The 16,477-nt window shown below is 36.3% G+C and overlaps 1 protein-coding gene across 6 annotated transcripts in view; it reads left to right on the top strand.

Moving 5' to 3' along the window:
• The window catches only part of GASK1B (golgi associated kinase 1B), a 115,609-nt gene extending 103,612 nt beyond the window's left edge, over positions 1 to 11,997 (top strand). For all 6 annotated transcript variants that reach the window (XM_045831116.1, XM_045831114.1, XM_045831112.1 and 3 more), the window contains 2 exons: positions 5,064 to 5,290; positions 8,264 to 11,997. In XM_045831116.1, the coding sequence (XP_045687072.1) occupies positions 5,064 to 5,290; positions 8,264 to 8,471 (435 nt within the window). In that variant the 3' untranslated portion in view covers positions 8,472 to 11,997. The remainder of the gene's footprint in view (positions 1 to 5,063; positions 5,291 to 8,263) is intronic.
• Positions 11,998 to 16,477: the final 4,480 nt, after the last annotated feature.

Genomic DNA, 16,477 nt, shown 5'->3' with positions numbered 1-16,477 from the left:
AGCACTGAACTTGCAAGTAAGCATTGAACACTTTGGTAGTAATTTAGCAATTTCGTTTATTGAATCTAACAAAATATTGGTCTTTTATATTGTATTTTTCTAGCCATAAAGTATTTATTTATTATTTTAACCAAGCAACAATGCACATGGGTTGTGGAGCCAGAAAAAAAAATGACTAACGCCTGATCTTTCATTGCAGTTTGAGAGGCATTGGTCTAATGTAGTCTCAGTTTCTCCAAACATGTCTTTCAATTACTTGCCTTCATGTCCTTGCCCACTTTTTTTTTTTAGTTAATACTGCCTGTCTCTTAAATCCCAACTCTGCCCTGGCTGGCATAGCTCAGTGGATTGAGCGCGGGCTGGGAACTAAAGTGTCCCAGGTTGGATTCCCAGCCAGGGTACATTCCTGGGCTGCAGGCCATAACCCCCAGCAACTGCACATTAATGTTTCTCTCTCCTTCTCTCTCTTTCTCTCTCTCTCTCTCTCTCTCTCCCCCCCTTCCCTCCCTAAAAATGGATGAATAAAATCTTTAAAAAAACCAAAAAACCAAAAACCCAACTCTAATATCCTCTCCTTTGTGAGTTTTTCTTTCTCTGATGTTCTATTTCTGTTGAAACCTTATACACAGTATTTATTGAATCTAGTATCATTTAACATTCTATGTAAATATGCTTGCCCTTTTGAAATACTGCCTTGGAGGCCACACCTGAGAGATACCATCAGGATTGATGAGAGCATGGATTTTAAAGTCATAGACATTTGGGTTAGAATCCTGAGTTCTGTCATTTTTGAGCTGGGGTCAGTCAACTAGCATTTCTGTGCCTCAGTTTTCTCATTGGTCAAATGGGACTATTGGTAGCAGCCATAAGGTAGCACCTGAAGGTTTCTATGAGGATTCCATGAAATAGTACATGTAAAGCATTAAGTGTACAGTTCTTGGCTTATACTGAACACTCAATAAATGACTCCTAATATGTTTCTCATTATTAATATTAGCAGCACTTTTAGAATTTTTTATTGCTTTTTCACAGGGATTGCCTGAAATTAATCATTTAATCACATTGCTTTGAGGAGAATGAATATATGAATAAGAACTACCACAACTGCTTTGATAGACCCATTTTTTGAAGACACAGCTAGAATGGGCTGGTGTGCAGAAGGGTAGAAAGTCATCAAGTACCCAGGGCTCTGTAGATGGGGCTTTGGAGAGCAGGTCAGGGGAGCAGAGGCATCATGTGTAGGCGCTGTAAGTGGGCATCATGGAAGTCACTCAGAAGATGCTTTTCTTACAGGCAAAGCTAAGACTGCCAAAGAAAAATAGAATTAAAAAAAGAAACTTTAGAGAGAAGGCAATATATCTAAAAATATCCCACCAACAAAAAATTTGGCTGGAACACCTGGATTTTTCTGAGTATAATTTTAGTTAGGTAAACATTGAAAAGATATATTTTCCTAAAAGAGCTAAGAGTAATTTTATGGAAAGTGAAGGTTGGCAGTAATCTTCAGATTCAGCAGATCAATTTTGCAAAAGATTTTCCTTGTTTTAAAGAGTGAGCAGATGTAAATTTGAATGAACTGCAGTAATGATGCTCAGTACTCACAGTCGCTTCACTGGCAAAATTTACCCTCAAATAATCTTCATAGGATAATTATCTAAGAACACAGACTCGGACTACCATGCTAATCATGTCATAGTTAAATGAAGTGATTGTATTTGTTCACTAAACAAGTGTGTTAAAACTGTATTAGAGGTTCATAGCTATCTAGAGTATGCTTTATTAGGCTTTAAAAAGTAGGCAAACTCTCTTAAAAGTAAGCAGAAATATATTCAGTATGTAACCAAATTAAATACCAAGGAAGGGCACTGAATTTAAGGGAGTGGATTATGGTTTTGTGGTCAAATTATTTTTGGTATATTGGATATGAATTCAAAGGAACACTATAAATGAAATACTGAGCAGAGCTAGGGAACAAGATTTGAGAGCCATTTAAGCCCTTGCTTGACAAAGGCAATAATAAGAAGACATAATTCACTGTAGTTGGAGGATGAGAAAAGCAAAGCAAATCCCAGATTTGAATTCAATCCTATGTCTTTAGTATATACACACACAAACACACATGAATATACATGAACTAGATGCACGTGAACATACCCACCAAGCACATGCGCAGAGCTGAATAAAAGGAGTGGTAAACATTTTCTGGAGGAGGGGTTGAGTCAAACACACACATTCGTTTTCAATAATTAGGTCTGTTAGATTTAAGTGGCACAAATGGTCTGTCGGGGAAATGGTGAAATCATCACAGACTGTGGAGTGATTCAAAATTAGATCAGATGAAGCACTTTAAAAATACCCTGTAGGAAACAATGTAATGTTGGGAAGGCAATGAAAAGATGACCTAAATCGTTCTTTTCCACCTCTAATTTTTAATGTTTTTTATGTCGTTTAAAAATAGAAAAGTATAATATTTACAGAAGTACTGAAAGTTAAGGCCTAAACTGTAACGTGCTTATTAACATTAATATATATGATTCACATGGCTGTGTTGTAGAAAAAGCAGAACTGTAGCCGTATGTGTGTTAGTCCTTTCCCCACTACTCTGAAATCAACAGTGAAGGACGAGTTCGGTGTTTAGAGCAGTGCTTAGGAAGCGGTTGGTAGATTTGTCCTGAAGGGTTACGTCCTAAACTTGTACATCCAACCTAACAGACCTTGATGTTATCATCACAATGAAATAGAATTTAGCTGCACCCCCCATGTGTAGCGTCATTATAACTGGGCATAAACAGATAAAGATTATGGGAAATGGTCTAGAAATTCTTTGACAATTATTAACTAGTGAATATTTTAAAAGGGAGATTGGATGAGAAACAGCTTTAAGAAGAGTTATTTTTCATGTTCTCCCAGACCCCCTGATCTTAAATAATTTACAATCAGATTCAATCTCTTTATACCATCTGGTTTTCCTTATAGTCAAAGGTAGTCCAGGTACTATATAAAATGAATGAAATGGCATAGAAAGGGCTCAATAAAATTTTCTAATAGTTTTTGATGTGTGCTTTTTTTCTTTTAACCTATAGTGATTTGCTTGGGGGCAGTCTTGCTCACCTTTGGGAAACTCCTATCTTCATGTCAAACAAATGCGCTTTAACCAGCAGGGAGAACTTCCTGTTTCCTGGAGTCAGCCTTGTGACCTTTTGGATAAACCATTGGTTAGACTATGGCCCCAGTGGATCAGCTGCCTGGAACCTGTCCTGACCGAGGCCTCCCTTATCTACATATTGTTTCTAGACCAGCAGTGAGCTCTTGGAGCTGAACTGCTTTGCGACTCAATGACCACCCCTGCCCCACGTGACTGGTTTTACATAAACTTCATGGAAAATTTGCTCAGGCTAACTTCTCTTATAATATCTGAAAGTATGCTACTTGCTACAAAGTTCACATGCATGCAGGAAAGAGGAAGACCTAGTCGTGGAAGTTTACTGTGGTAGTGAGACAAAATTAAATGACCATTTTCCTCTGGAAGTAGTGGTGGTGGGAGGTGCTGGCCATGGCCAGCGTTTGCCTGGGTGTATAGCCCAGTGATTGGTGGTAGAAGATATTTTATAAACTTTTGTTGGATGAATGAATGAGTGATCATATCAAAGAGGGCTAAATTTTGGAACTCCTCTTGTTGCATCTATTTCTTAGTGTCCTAAAGTGGCCAGCCCTGCAGGATACACAAAAAATCACCAGAGGAGGAGAAAGGATGGGGATTTTGCGCCCAAAGAATAAAAGTGACAGTCCGTGTCTAGCCATCGTTTGAATCATGAGCATCTGTAGCATCTTTAACTGGCCTTAAACTACTCAGCATGATATATTAGAGAAAGATCATGGAATTTTGGACACCAAGGCAACTGTGTCTAAATCTTAACTTTGCCACTAACTAATATCTTACTCAGAGCAGATTATTTAGCCCCTCTGAGGCTCAGTTTTCCTTATGAAAATGGAGACATTACCTTTAGCCTTGGAAACCTTTTGCCTTGTTTGCAGGTAAAGCACTTCATATGTGTGTATCTGTGTATCTCAAAACAATAATAACATTTTTTGTTTCTTGAGCATCTTGTAGATGCCTAGGTCAGGGTTGGAGGGTGTACAAACATTTCCATTAATTTTCCCACTAACTGTGCACGGTGAATAGTATCGTTGCCACTACACAGGTAACTAAATTGGGAGGCGGTGATGTAAAGGAATCTATGCAAGGCCGCAGAGCTAACGAGTGTGAGGGCAGAGATTTGACTTTAAGTTTATCTAATACCTGAGCCCAGACTTTAATTTACTATGATTAATAAATATTAGTTCCTTCCTCGCTCTAAAGAAATGGAAATTAGACAACTCTCCCTTTTCTAATTAATATTTCTGTTTAGCCTCTTCTACATGGCAGTAGCCCTATTCCCCATAGGAAACCCCGGTAGGCCCAATATCTTGTTTGTTCTGCTCACTTATTTAGAATCTGTCTGTGTGCTCCATATAGGTAGTGTTCTTAGTTCTCATTATTGAATGCCACTTCTGTTCAATAGACTTGTTCTATGCTATTTCAGTGTAGTTACAGTAATACTGAGGCCCAGAAACGTTAGGAGATGCAGTAAATTTTAGAGCCACTGAGATAACTCACGTCTTCTATAACCCCATTCGAGGAAGAAAACAAGATATAGTCTTGTGGGTATGTAAAAGTACTGCAGCGTCTGTCTTCCATTGTGAATAGAGTTAGATATTCTTCTGGCTGTGCATCTACATGTGATGTCAGTGGGAACTTTGAATATTAAGGGTGGAGATGCCTGACTTGGATGATCTACTGTGGAGCTGTTAGCAGAAGCTGGAAATGCTTATAACCATGGCTTAGTCAGCAGGATATGAACCTTGCACTTATTCTGATAGTTGCCTTTAATTAAATGAGCCTGGTCCTATTAGATTCTGGCCAGTCAGCTATTTAGAAAGCAGTTGTTTGGAAATCTTCTAACTTTCCCAAGTTTTGTTTTTACTCAGCATCCTGGATTTTTGTTTTTGTTCTCCATTTTCAGATTTATAATCGCTTAGATACAAATTGCTGTGGATTCAGACCTCGAAAGGAAGATGCCTGTGTACAGAATGGACTGCAGCCAAAATGTGACGACCAAGATTCTGTGGCTCTTGCACACATTATCCAGCGAAAGCACGACCCAAGGCATTTGGTCTTTATAGACAACAAGGGTTTCTTTGACAGAAGTGAAGATAACTTAAACTTCAAATTGTTAACAGGCATTAAAGAGTAAGTTTTATAATGTAGTAACATCAGATTTATATTAAAGAAGTAGAAGGGTGTGGAGAAAAATGACATCCTATGTCTGATCAGTTTTAACCCTTGAAATGAATTGTGGTTGTGGAACCTGGGGAATGGAGGCCCAGAAAAGGGAAACAAACCCAAGAGGAACAGAATGAGAGGGCAGCCAGGGTGTCACTATCAGCAACCAATGCAACCTACAAAGCTCCCGCTACATCTCACATCCATCATGGTGCTTGGCCCCACTGTGAGAATCTGCATGGATTCGGTTGGAAACATGCAGGAATCTCTAGAATAGGAGCTGGCAGAACAGGGATAAGCAGGTGACAGAGGCTCCATTATTGGGCATGGAATGGGGGAACTGACAGACATGCAGATATTGACATGGCAGGGTGTCCAAAGACACAGTAAACTCAAGTGACTTTTAGAAATGCGGTGAAAAATTAGAGCCACTCTGCAGATGAGAGCACAGTATCACAGGACAGCAGCTATTTAATGAGGCGGGAAAATTTTTGAGCATTTGGAAATCCTTCTAGTAGACATAGATTATGAAATAAAGTACCTCGAACCTACCTCTAATTGAAAATAAAGGAAACTGAGACACTTACTAGTGGCAGAAACCCTGCTGTAGAGTCTGAGCCATTCAACCCACGATGGAGATTGAGGCTAGATAGCAGGGTCCACCTATAGACACTCTTCATGGTGCTCCCACCTTAGAAATTAGAGTGACTAAGAAATTGGGGTATGTTCGAGACTTGAAAATAAAGGGGTGCATTAATAATAAATAGCTGTGTGAGGCTCAGTGACTGCTGGAAAACACATGAGCAAATCTAAAATTGGGGAGGTAGAACCTAGGTCTTCCAAATTCAAGTCCAATAATTTATCTACAGTAACTTGTAACATGCATGTTGTTGCTATCATTCTTGTAAATAATACTCTGAAGCATGTTTCAGTAGTTCTTCCTAGCACTGACAATGAGATAATGTGAATTTTGTGTACTTTCAATACTAGAGACAGTGCTCTTCCTGTGAGAGTTTCATGAGCCCCAGTTTTATGAGTTTTTGCGAAGTCTTCCCCTGTTAATACCTGTTCTTCACATTTCTTTGTGGATTAAAGGTAGAATATGAGTATATGACAGATTCTCTCTTCTAAGTGTCTACACTAAGGAAATTTTGTGTGTAGAAATATTTAAAAGCCTAAGGCATCATTTACTGAGTTAATATTATGGGTCATCTTGAATCCCTAACCCTAAATTTTCTTTTAGGATTAAGAGTGCATGGAATATACAGTCCTTTCATTCATATATGTATGAATACTGTTTTATTTATGCTTTCAAAGAAGATTGAACTTTAAATGCATTATGAAGAGCAATGAGTTTAAAGCTAAATCTTTTTTGAATGTGAATTTACACATTGAAAAGCAAAAATGATGGCCTTGCTAACCTAGATTCATGCATAGAATATTGCTATTAATCAAAGTTATGTGAAAACAGATCATTTAAAATTTTCCCTTTACAAAAAAGATTCATCACTGGAAAGAACCATGGTTTTTAACAATTTCATCTCATACATTCTGCCACAGCTAAATTAGTTGAAGAGCCATAGAATTTCTAGATCATGGATTGTTAATACTTCATAGAGCAAAAATGCTTACTTAATACTATGGTCACTAAATTACATAGTATACATCTTCAGGGAGATTAGAGCATTTTATCAGCATTATTTAATTCCACACTCACTCAGACTCATTAAGTGCATCCAACTCTGTGGCCTTCGGTCTTCTGCAGCGTCTGAAGGGCAGGAGCACCTGTGTCCCTGGCATTCAGGTTCCCCTGGCATTCATGTTCCCCTCACTCTGCCCCGAATATCGTCCCCAACTTGCTCTGTTGACATTTGGAAAAGGTGCTTAGAAGTCCTGAAACTTCTGGTAAACAGTGCTCTTCAAACAAGTGTATGTTCTTGTTTTAATTTTTAAGGAACAACTAAGTTTAATTGAAAATTGCTAGTAAACCCTAACATTTCTTACTGTGCTTTCATCAGCATTTTAATCAAAGCTGGGAGAGGCCAAATTGGTGATTCAACAAAACATTACTTAATGATTTTAAACCAGAAATTTTATGAAATAAATCTTCAGATAATGTATGAGCTAGAACCCTGGCTCTGTACTTTGGAATGAAGAGTAGAAAGCACAATGCACTCTCTTAAGGTAATTCAGCAATGACCCTTCTGAATGGGCCTTGGATTTTCCAGAGAGATGGTCCATTGTGGAATGCCCTGACTCTAAAACTAGAGTTTCACTACATTTCTTTGAAAACAATTTAGTATTCTAGTATCATAAAATGCTTCCTGATCCTCAGAATTCCCAAAGTATAATCTGAATCAAGGGCAACTCTTCCTTTAACTGGGCATTTTGGAATGATTTCTTGCTCTTCTTATTATGTATGTTATGGATTATTTCACATTAAATTCAATCATGCAACTTCTACTCTGGAAGAGAACTTTACCGAAATTGTCAGTATTTTGCTTCTCACATTTTCTGGCATAAACTCCACACATTGACACTTATGAGAATACTATTCTTCATGACAGATTAAAGTGGTTTCCATGGGTGAAATGATGTTTAAGATTGAGGAAAGTATTTTTGCCAGCTAACAGAGATCTTTTTAATTCTGTGCCTCCTTTTGCCTACATATAAAGACCTTAAGCCAAATGTTAGTATGTCAAGTTCTGAAAGGTATAGATAATTTACTTCTCTTGTAACATATTCTTCTAAGATATGAAGAGAAGTGTCTGCTTGCCAGTGACAAAGAACTTGTCAAAAAAAGTGACAAAAGTTTGATTCTCAAGGTATGTACTCTTTGGTAGTATGATCTATGCCTGATTAGTGGAAGGGAGAGAAACTGGGTAAAGCATAATATTTCCAAACAATTATTAAAAATGAAATATCATTTTATCATTTTAGGTTTCCCGAATCTGCAGTTTCTGTTTTGAAGAGCCAGCACTTACGGCAGAAACTCCTTCAATCTCTGTTTCTTGATAAAGTTTATTGGGAGAGTCAAGGAGGTAGACAAGGAATTGAAAAGCTTATCGATGTAATAGAACAAAGAGCCAAAATCCTTCTCACCTACATCAATGCACATGGGGCCAAAGTATTACCTATGAATGAATAACGAAAGGATCTTCTGGCTAGAGTACTAGATATATTTATGTGTTGTTGTTTTTAAATCAAGTACACAAACCTCAACTCCTTTTAGGAATGAGACAGAGTAAATGAATACACAAAATGAGTGAATTTAACCAAGTATATATGATGGACCTGAGCATGATAAGCAGCTCATAAAGCTTTAAGAAACATACTCCTCAAAAAAATATTTGTTTATATATTTCACTACCACTGTCATGTGAGTCTCAATGTCTGATTACAGAATGATTGCAATTATTATTCCAGCTAGATTTGGTAAAACATGGGTCATGTTGTTTAACAGAACAGTGTAAACCAACTTCTTTTATAAATTATGTTTTATGCCATTTTCACTGGTCTGACTAAATACTAATGGGAATGAGCCTTGAATTTGTTTTATTGCTAATTGTTAAAACAGCAGTCCCAGCCCTCACTCGGAGGTGACTCTGCACTGGGAAACATGCACGTGATCTGTAAATACATCAGTGCCTACAATCATTCTAAATGGAAAGGATGAGTTATTTGCAAAACCACCAGTTTATATCCTATTGTGTCTATAAATAATCAGCCATTTCCATGATTCTGAGAAGCGAGAATCACATTTTCTACTTATCTTCAGATATTCATTCTGTTGTCAGTGTAGGAAACATCTAAATCTGACAATTTATACATTAGGTAGTTTTGCCTTCTCAATTTAGGGCTAATTTATGTCTAGTTGCTTAAAATGAAATAATATCAAGGTTTAAAGTTACCTATTTGAAACTGTACTTATAGAACACATTAAAAAGTTCTTTTTAAATTTTTTGTTGATTTTACAAGGATATACTATAATTTCTGTATATTTCATTAAAATAGTGGGTTTCTTCAAATTTGTTCTGTGTAATTATATTTAAACTGATTTAATTGATATTGTCTAGATATTGACAATCAGATCAGGTATTGACTGTGTTGAAATATATTGTTTGGCTTGTTTCAGTACGAACAAATACATTAAAACTTGACTCTGGTCATTTCTCCTCGAGGAATGAACACGACTAGAACAAAAACAGTATACTTTGATATTATTGAACCTTAAATAATTCTCCCCAAACCCCCACTACCAAGTTTTTAATTAGGTGGAAGGATGTGGACATAAAGTATTCATGTGTTGGATCTTTATATCCTTGGAGGATATGTCATCCTGGATGACAGAGATTCATATGGCGATTTCAAATCTTGAATAAATTATCATTATTCTCCCATCCCCATACCCCCAACCCCTTATTGAACAGCTGATTCGCTGACTTTTCCTTTCCCTGGAAGTTTAAAAATACAATTTAAGAATGTTTTTAATAATAATACTACAATTTAAGAATGTTTTTTAATAGTAATGACAACCTATCTGTAGATTCTAATATTTACAAAAGTATAGGGACAAAGAGTTAACATAACGTGTTAAGTACAAAAGAAAATAGAGCAAGGAGAAGGGAATCATTTTATCATCTAATTATAGCTTCTTTAGGCTCAGAGCCAAGTACGACCCTTTAGCTCCCTTCTCTGCAGGGCTAACCTTTGGGGAGATGGTCTGTAGGCCATCCTCCTGTTCCGTGTTCCCTCTGTAGCCTCCCTGTGGTCTCACATGTTCAGAGTACTCTTTGGCTCTCTTGAGTCTTCACTTTTACCTGTTGTTTTGGGGCTTTTTAAGATCATTTTTTTTCCTTCTGATTAATTATTAGATTAATGAAAAATTGGCCTACCAGTAGTTTGGGGACCCAGGTTCTACTTTGAGCCACTAACTTGAAATAACTCTTGGTCAAGAGTCATTGCCTTACCCCTTGTCTTTTTAAGGTGGCATATTTGCGTTTTAATATGCTTTTAATGAACTATACCATCTCCATTCCAACTTGTGCTAGTGGTGATGGGAATTCCATGCTTCTTAAAAGTGAGCTTTGATTTTGTGTCTCAAGCCACCTGTTTTGGGGCAGCTTGGTCCTCTCACATGGGGGTCTGGCTTTGTTTATTTGCCTTCAGTTATTCCAAAATGCTTAATATTAAATAAAGGTCCAGGGATACATGTTAGTTTTAGTCATCTTTGCTTTCCTGAACAATGTATTTTCTTTTAGAATCAGTGAATAGTTCATGCTGTGTTATTTTTGAATAATGGATAGCTAAAGGCTAGGCTTTTAATTCTAATAAGTAATGCTCTTCATTTCTTTTACTTGAAACAATGAAAAACGCGGTGCCTTTCAAGTGTACTCAGATTATGCTGTGGTTAGTTCACATAAGCACATTATGTGGTTTATTTATAACTTGATAAATTTAAAATAGAATAATTTACCTTGGCAGACATACAAAAGCTATTCTCATGTGATTTATTTTCTTTAAGCTGATGGTATAAAAATGTTATCTTAAAAATCTGTAATAAAAATATTATAAATTAAAAACGCACGCTTTTTCTTTTGTGGATAGGTTCATTTTCTTTTGTAGATGGGTTACTTTTTGGAAGTTAGGTATAGAGGAATATTTGCCACCTGTATCCATTATAAAAAGACAATTGAATAGTCCAGAATTTTATTGGATTGTGTTTGTGTAGACATATATTTGATATTATTATTAGTGATATTATACTTCCTCTTGGTGTAGATAAAGCATTGTTTTAGGTAGTATGCAAATTATTTAACAGATATCATAAACTATAAGAGAATAATTTCTGGCTTTCTTTCCTTTGTGTGAGTCTTACAATTATGTTTCCAGTTTCCTTTATAGCATACATATTTATTAAGTTTATTAAGCACCTTTGGAACTTCTAAAAATATAAAATGTCTTAGACTCTAATGATCAAAATATTTATAATCTCTGAACTTGTGTAATAGCTTATTTTTTCCATTGTACCTTTAAATATGTTACATTATATCTAATGAATAAAATATTTTAGATGCAGAGGCATCAAAACACTGTCTTATGAAATTCTAAGGCTTACTTCAGCACAGAACAAAGTAAGGCACGTTAGGGCACTGGTCTGAAAATATGTTTTGAAAATTCTACGAGGATTAAATAAAGGCGATCAAGTCCTTTCTGTAAAAACTAAAGGGGATCATCAAGAATTAAGAGCTTTGATTCATGAAAGATAATTCAACTCATCAGAAAAGTTATCTCACACTTAGCAATAGCCAGAAGATATCTTTTTAAAACTTTAGTTTATTTATATGTGTTGACTTTATTTGGGTGACATAGGTTAATAAAATTATAAAGGTTTCAAGAATACAACTCTACAATACATCATCTGCATATTGTATTGTGTGTTTACCACTCCAAGTTCATAGCCAGAGGAGATTTTTTAGTGGTTTTCAGTGCAGTGCTGGGTTTGATTTTATATTGAATAGGCTATTTAACAATGTGTAGGGCAGAGGTTAACTTGTAGATTTTTATATCTGAGAGATGCAAATAATTTCTGTCTGGTGGAAAAAGTAACCCTGGGTTTTACAATGTATTACCCTGTTGTACATTAACCAGTTTTATATCTAGTTAAGCAATCTTATCCTAACATTGACTATAAATACTAGCTTTTGAAATACTTTTGAAATGATTTTACCACTTTACTGGTTCCCTTGTTAATTAATTATTTGAATAAAATCTTTGACATATATTTATTTTACATTTGCCTAAGAGTCACAGATTTACCGTTTTAACAGTTTTGCTTAAATACACTTTTGACGGCCAATTCATGTAATTTTACTTGCTTGGGAGTCATGATTTTAAATTTTTGAAAATTTTATTTTAACAAAGGTCCAAAACATATTTACATAATTTAAGATCTTAATGGTACCATGTGATCTGTATCTTGTCCAACACTGTTATCTTTCGGATAAAGAAACTGAGCTAAGAGGCAGTTACTTGCCTGAATTTACCCAAGTAATTGATTTAGAATCTTTAGTGTTGGAACCAATTAAAAAAGTTAGAGAACCATAACTTTCTCAGAGATTTCATTATTTACAAAATAAAATAAGAATTACTAGCTTAATAAACCCCAAAGGTCTTACATAGGCATATATGTGTGTATTAATAATTTTAGGGCATATTTTTTGTGAACTGGCAGGGAGTGGAATCAACAAGGAAGCTTCTCATACTATGAAACTTTTGATTATCACATCACACAGTTGATTGAAAATGTACAATGTGTCATGGATTCTGTGTGCTGGGCAAGGTAGATGTACAAATTAATAAGTAACTTTTAATGTGTTAATCATCAATTGAGACCTATAATTAGACTTTAACTTATAGCTTTAGTGGAAAAAGTTGAAGAAAGAAATACCTTGAGGAATATCTAGAAAGAAATTCTTAGAGTGAGGATTTCTTGCAGATAATTTTGCTGTACCTCTAATCTGTTGTTGACTACTACTGTTTAAAATGATAATTTAGAGTCCTTTTTGTGACTGGACCTATTTATATAAGCATGTCCCGAGGATGTCACTGTGTTCCAGTATGATGGTACCATAGTAGATGCTCATAATGACTATCCTGATTAATCAAAAATGTGTGAGCTTATGTAAATTGTGCATCACTTCCAGAAGCTGATTGAAAGTGCAGCCTGGATGCATAATTCTGCAGATAATTTCAAAGGGCTTTTGGCTCCCTAGACAGGCATTCATGGAACCCTTTCCAAATCTCAGGTCTGTGATCTCCCAGGTTAAGAACTCTTGATTTACAGTATAGTCTGAATGTGGGAAATAATATTATACACTTGACAGAGACTTCACCTAATGCATTGGAAATTTGTTTTTGTACAAAGGTGGAAACTTGGGATCTGGGAAAATTACTTAAGTAATTTTAAAAATATTTAAAGTTAACTTTAAATTATTTAAATAAAATGTTTAATGAGTTACCAATGAAAATTGAGAGTGTTTAATGAGATACCAATAAAAGTCAAGGGACCATTTACTTTAGTAATACCTTAATAATTTTAGGCCATGTCCAAATTCACTGTTAAATTGAGATGGAAACCCTTTGAGTTTGTTTTCATTTAATCCTTTAATTTATTAAAGATTATCAGTTACCCGATTTTTGCTCTGATGTACTAAAGGTCCCAGATGCTCACTTATTTTGTAGTGTCTTAGAGTATGAGGAAAGTTAAGTTAATGTATGCAGTTAAATGAAGTTATTTGATTTACCACCAATGGCTTTCGGGACATGAGCATAATGCTCCTGCTTTTTATAAAACAATTTCCTACAAAAATAAATGAACTTATCCCAATGGAATTATTTCCCTGACATTTATGAAAAGAACTGTAACCCTTTCTTACTCTTCCCTTCTCACTGTTCCACTCAGAGGATTCGAGTGTCTAGACTTATTTCACCTTTTATCCCCCTTCTCATTCAGGCGCAGCTGTTTCAAGTCAAAACATGGCATCTTCCCTAATTTGTAAGCTCTTTAGCCCTCCTGGGACGGGGCTCTGCTGTTAGAAAGGTCTGCCTCTGACAGGTAGTTGGCAGACTGTCTTGCAACCTAAAAATGCACATGGTAAGTGAATGAAGTCACAGAAATCCTTTCTTATAACACCATTGTGTGTGGTTAAATTAGCTCCTTCTTTTCGTCTTAGAAAGGTATCTTTTTACCCTCGTGATTGCATTTAGTTTGTTGATAAAAATATGCACGATTATGTGCACATTAAGAAAACTCTATGCATCTTCTTTCTAAAAGAGTGATCTGTATTTCTTAGCAACACTTGTCAAGATTTCTAAAGCTTTTGAGACAAAGAGCTAAAATATAAAGAAAACCTCCCTTGTCACTGGCTTTAATCACATGCTGCAGAAGAGCTAGCTGTGCTATGTTTCAAAAGGAGAACTGGGCTGCAGAGAGTGGGACCAGTCACTAAATGAGGCTGAAACAGCTGTGATTTAGCACCACGTGCCAACATTTCCTTTAGCTCCAGGACACCACGCATTGTTTGGCTCATAAAGTACTCTATGTTATTGGCTCAACTTCTGTTTAGGACAACAAGAGAGCTTGTTCTGTATCCTCATTTCAGCCCCTCAGGAGTATTAAACATCGAGGTCAACATTTCTTTTTTTTTACTTCACAGTACTTTTAAAAAATAAACTGTAATTTAGGTATCCCATCTACTTTGTGAGAATGCATTATAGCTTAGCTTGTAAGAGTCAGAATTTTCATAAGAGAGTGATGAAATAATTCATAGCATCTCCTAGGAGACAGTCAGTCATTCTCTTTTTTTAAATCAGGTAGCAAGTGACAGTAAAAATAAGGATTTTCCTAAGAGTTTTGGTGACAATTGTGACAATGCTATTTGCTGCTGGTATTGTGTCATTTCCTTTGTCTTACTCTTGTTGGTTGTAAGCAGAGATACTATGTTGTGTTTAAAGAGGAATGGCATGGCAGCATCCAGACTAGCGAATTCCTAATAAAAACACAAATTCCTAATTAAATCTTGACTTTAACCCAGGCTACCAGATTCCAATAGTAACAGTCGTTCAAGCTGTGACAACCAAAAGTGTCTCCAGAAATTGCAAAATATCGCTGGAGAGGCAAAATCATCTGGTTGAGGACCAGTGTTTTTCCCACTGACGGAAAGTTTTCTATAAATTTTTCTTTTGGCCTCTCTATTCAGGTTGTGAAGAGCTTCCCTTTCCAGCTCCTTGTATTGGAATGCTTTGCCACGCTGTATGACATCCATCAGAGCCCAGAGTTATTGTGGCTTGGGGAAAGGCATCATTGAAACAAGCTACCTGAGAGTCAGGAGGAAGATACGTGACTCTAAGAAAAAAAATTAGATGAAAAATAAATGTAGGACTTATGACAAAGAAAATATCATGGCAAAAATTTTGAAGTGGGGGGATGTACTTGGAAGTAAAAGTGCTTGAAAATCTGTACCTTTCCTTCCCTCTGTCCCAGGGTCCAGTATCTGTATTCTTTAGAAGATGCCTGCACTATAATGAAGACACTCTCATCAGGGCACACCAGCCCTGTGGGAGCCTCCTCTGGCAGAGGGGCAAAAGAACTGAAGGATGTTTCTTTACAAGCAAAAGTGGAAGAAGAGTAGAAAAAGGAATTAGAGTGGAAAGGTTCAGCCATGATGCAGTTAGCAATGAATGGGCAGTACAGAATCAGAGTGGGAAATAGAATGGGAGAGGGTGGATCTCAGTAAGGTAGGCTAAGAAATGCTCCAATGAAAAAATGCCATCAAATCTCAGTGGCTTAGTGTTTGTTAGAGTGGATTGAAATGTACTTTGTGGGGAGAAAATGGGGAAGATGTGGAGAAGTATGCTTAATTTAGGAAGCTCCAGAAATTACTCAGGCGTAAGATAATTAAGGAATGAGGTAGGATGGGTCTAATTCTGAAGTATTTTTCATATGTAGTCTTGTATCATTGCATATGTTACGACTCAAAGGGAATTAACTGACCACTCTGGAAAAAATGTCATTGCTATGAGACAACTTGAAAAGATATTTTAGAAACACCCTTTAGTAAAACAGACTGCTCTGGGCTTTAGATACATTTTCTTCAGCTAGAGTCATCGCACTCATACTCTTCTCTAAAAAGATCTATCTAAACCAGAGAAAGCCATCTGGGTTTGTATCACTGAGGAAGTTTCAGGAGGATGGACACAGACCCAGACACAGGAGCACACACACGGAACAAGAAGTTCAGATAAGGAGCTAGATCGCTTTTCTTTCGTCTTAGTGAACTGATTTCTTTTTACAGTTGATTATAAAGTGTTACTGTTATCAGGATTGAGACTCTGAACTCAGGTTGGGGTGTTCAGAACCATAAGATAACACCCATGGCTCAGGATTTTCTGGCCCAATTTGCTCTCAGCTGGTAATCATTAAAGAATTCATTTGCTATTTAATTGCTTTAGGACATTATTTATTCATTCCTGTAACAAGTATTTGCTGAGTGCCAGCTATGTGCCAGGCACTTGGGTCTTAGATACAGCAGAGAGAAAGAAAAAAAAAAGAGAGTACTTTCATGTTTAGCAGCTCCCTTTCTTCAACTCTTT

The sequence above is a fragment of the Phyllostomus hastatus genome, unplaced genomic scaffold, assembly GCF_019186645.2.
Source record: "Phyllostomus hastatus isolate PE091 unplaced genomic scaffold, TTU_PhHast_1.1 phas_contig_159, whole genome shotgun sequence".
In the NCBI taxonomy this organism is placed as follows: Eukaryota; Metazoa; Chordata; class Mammalia; order Chiroptera; family Phyllostomidae; genus Phyllostomus; species Phyllostomus hastatus.
Note: the sequence above shows the minus strand (reverse complement) of the source record. Positions and strands in the feature narration are given on the sequence as shown.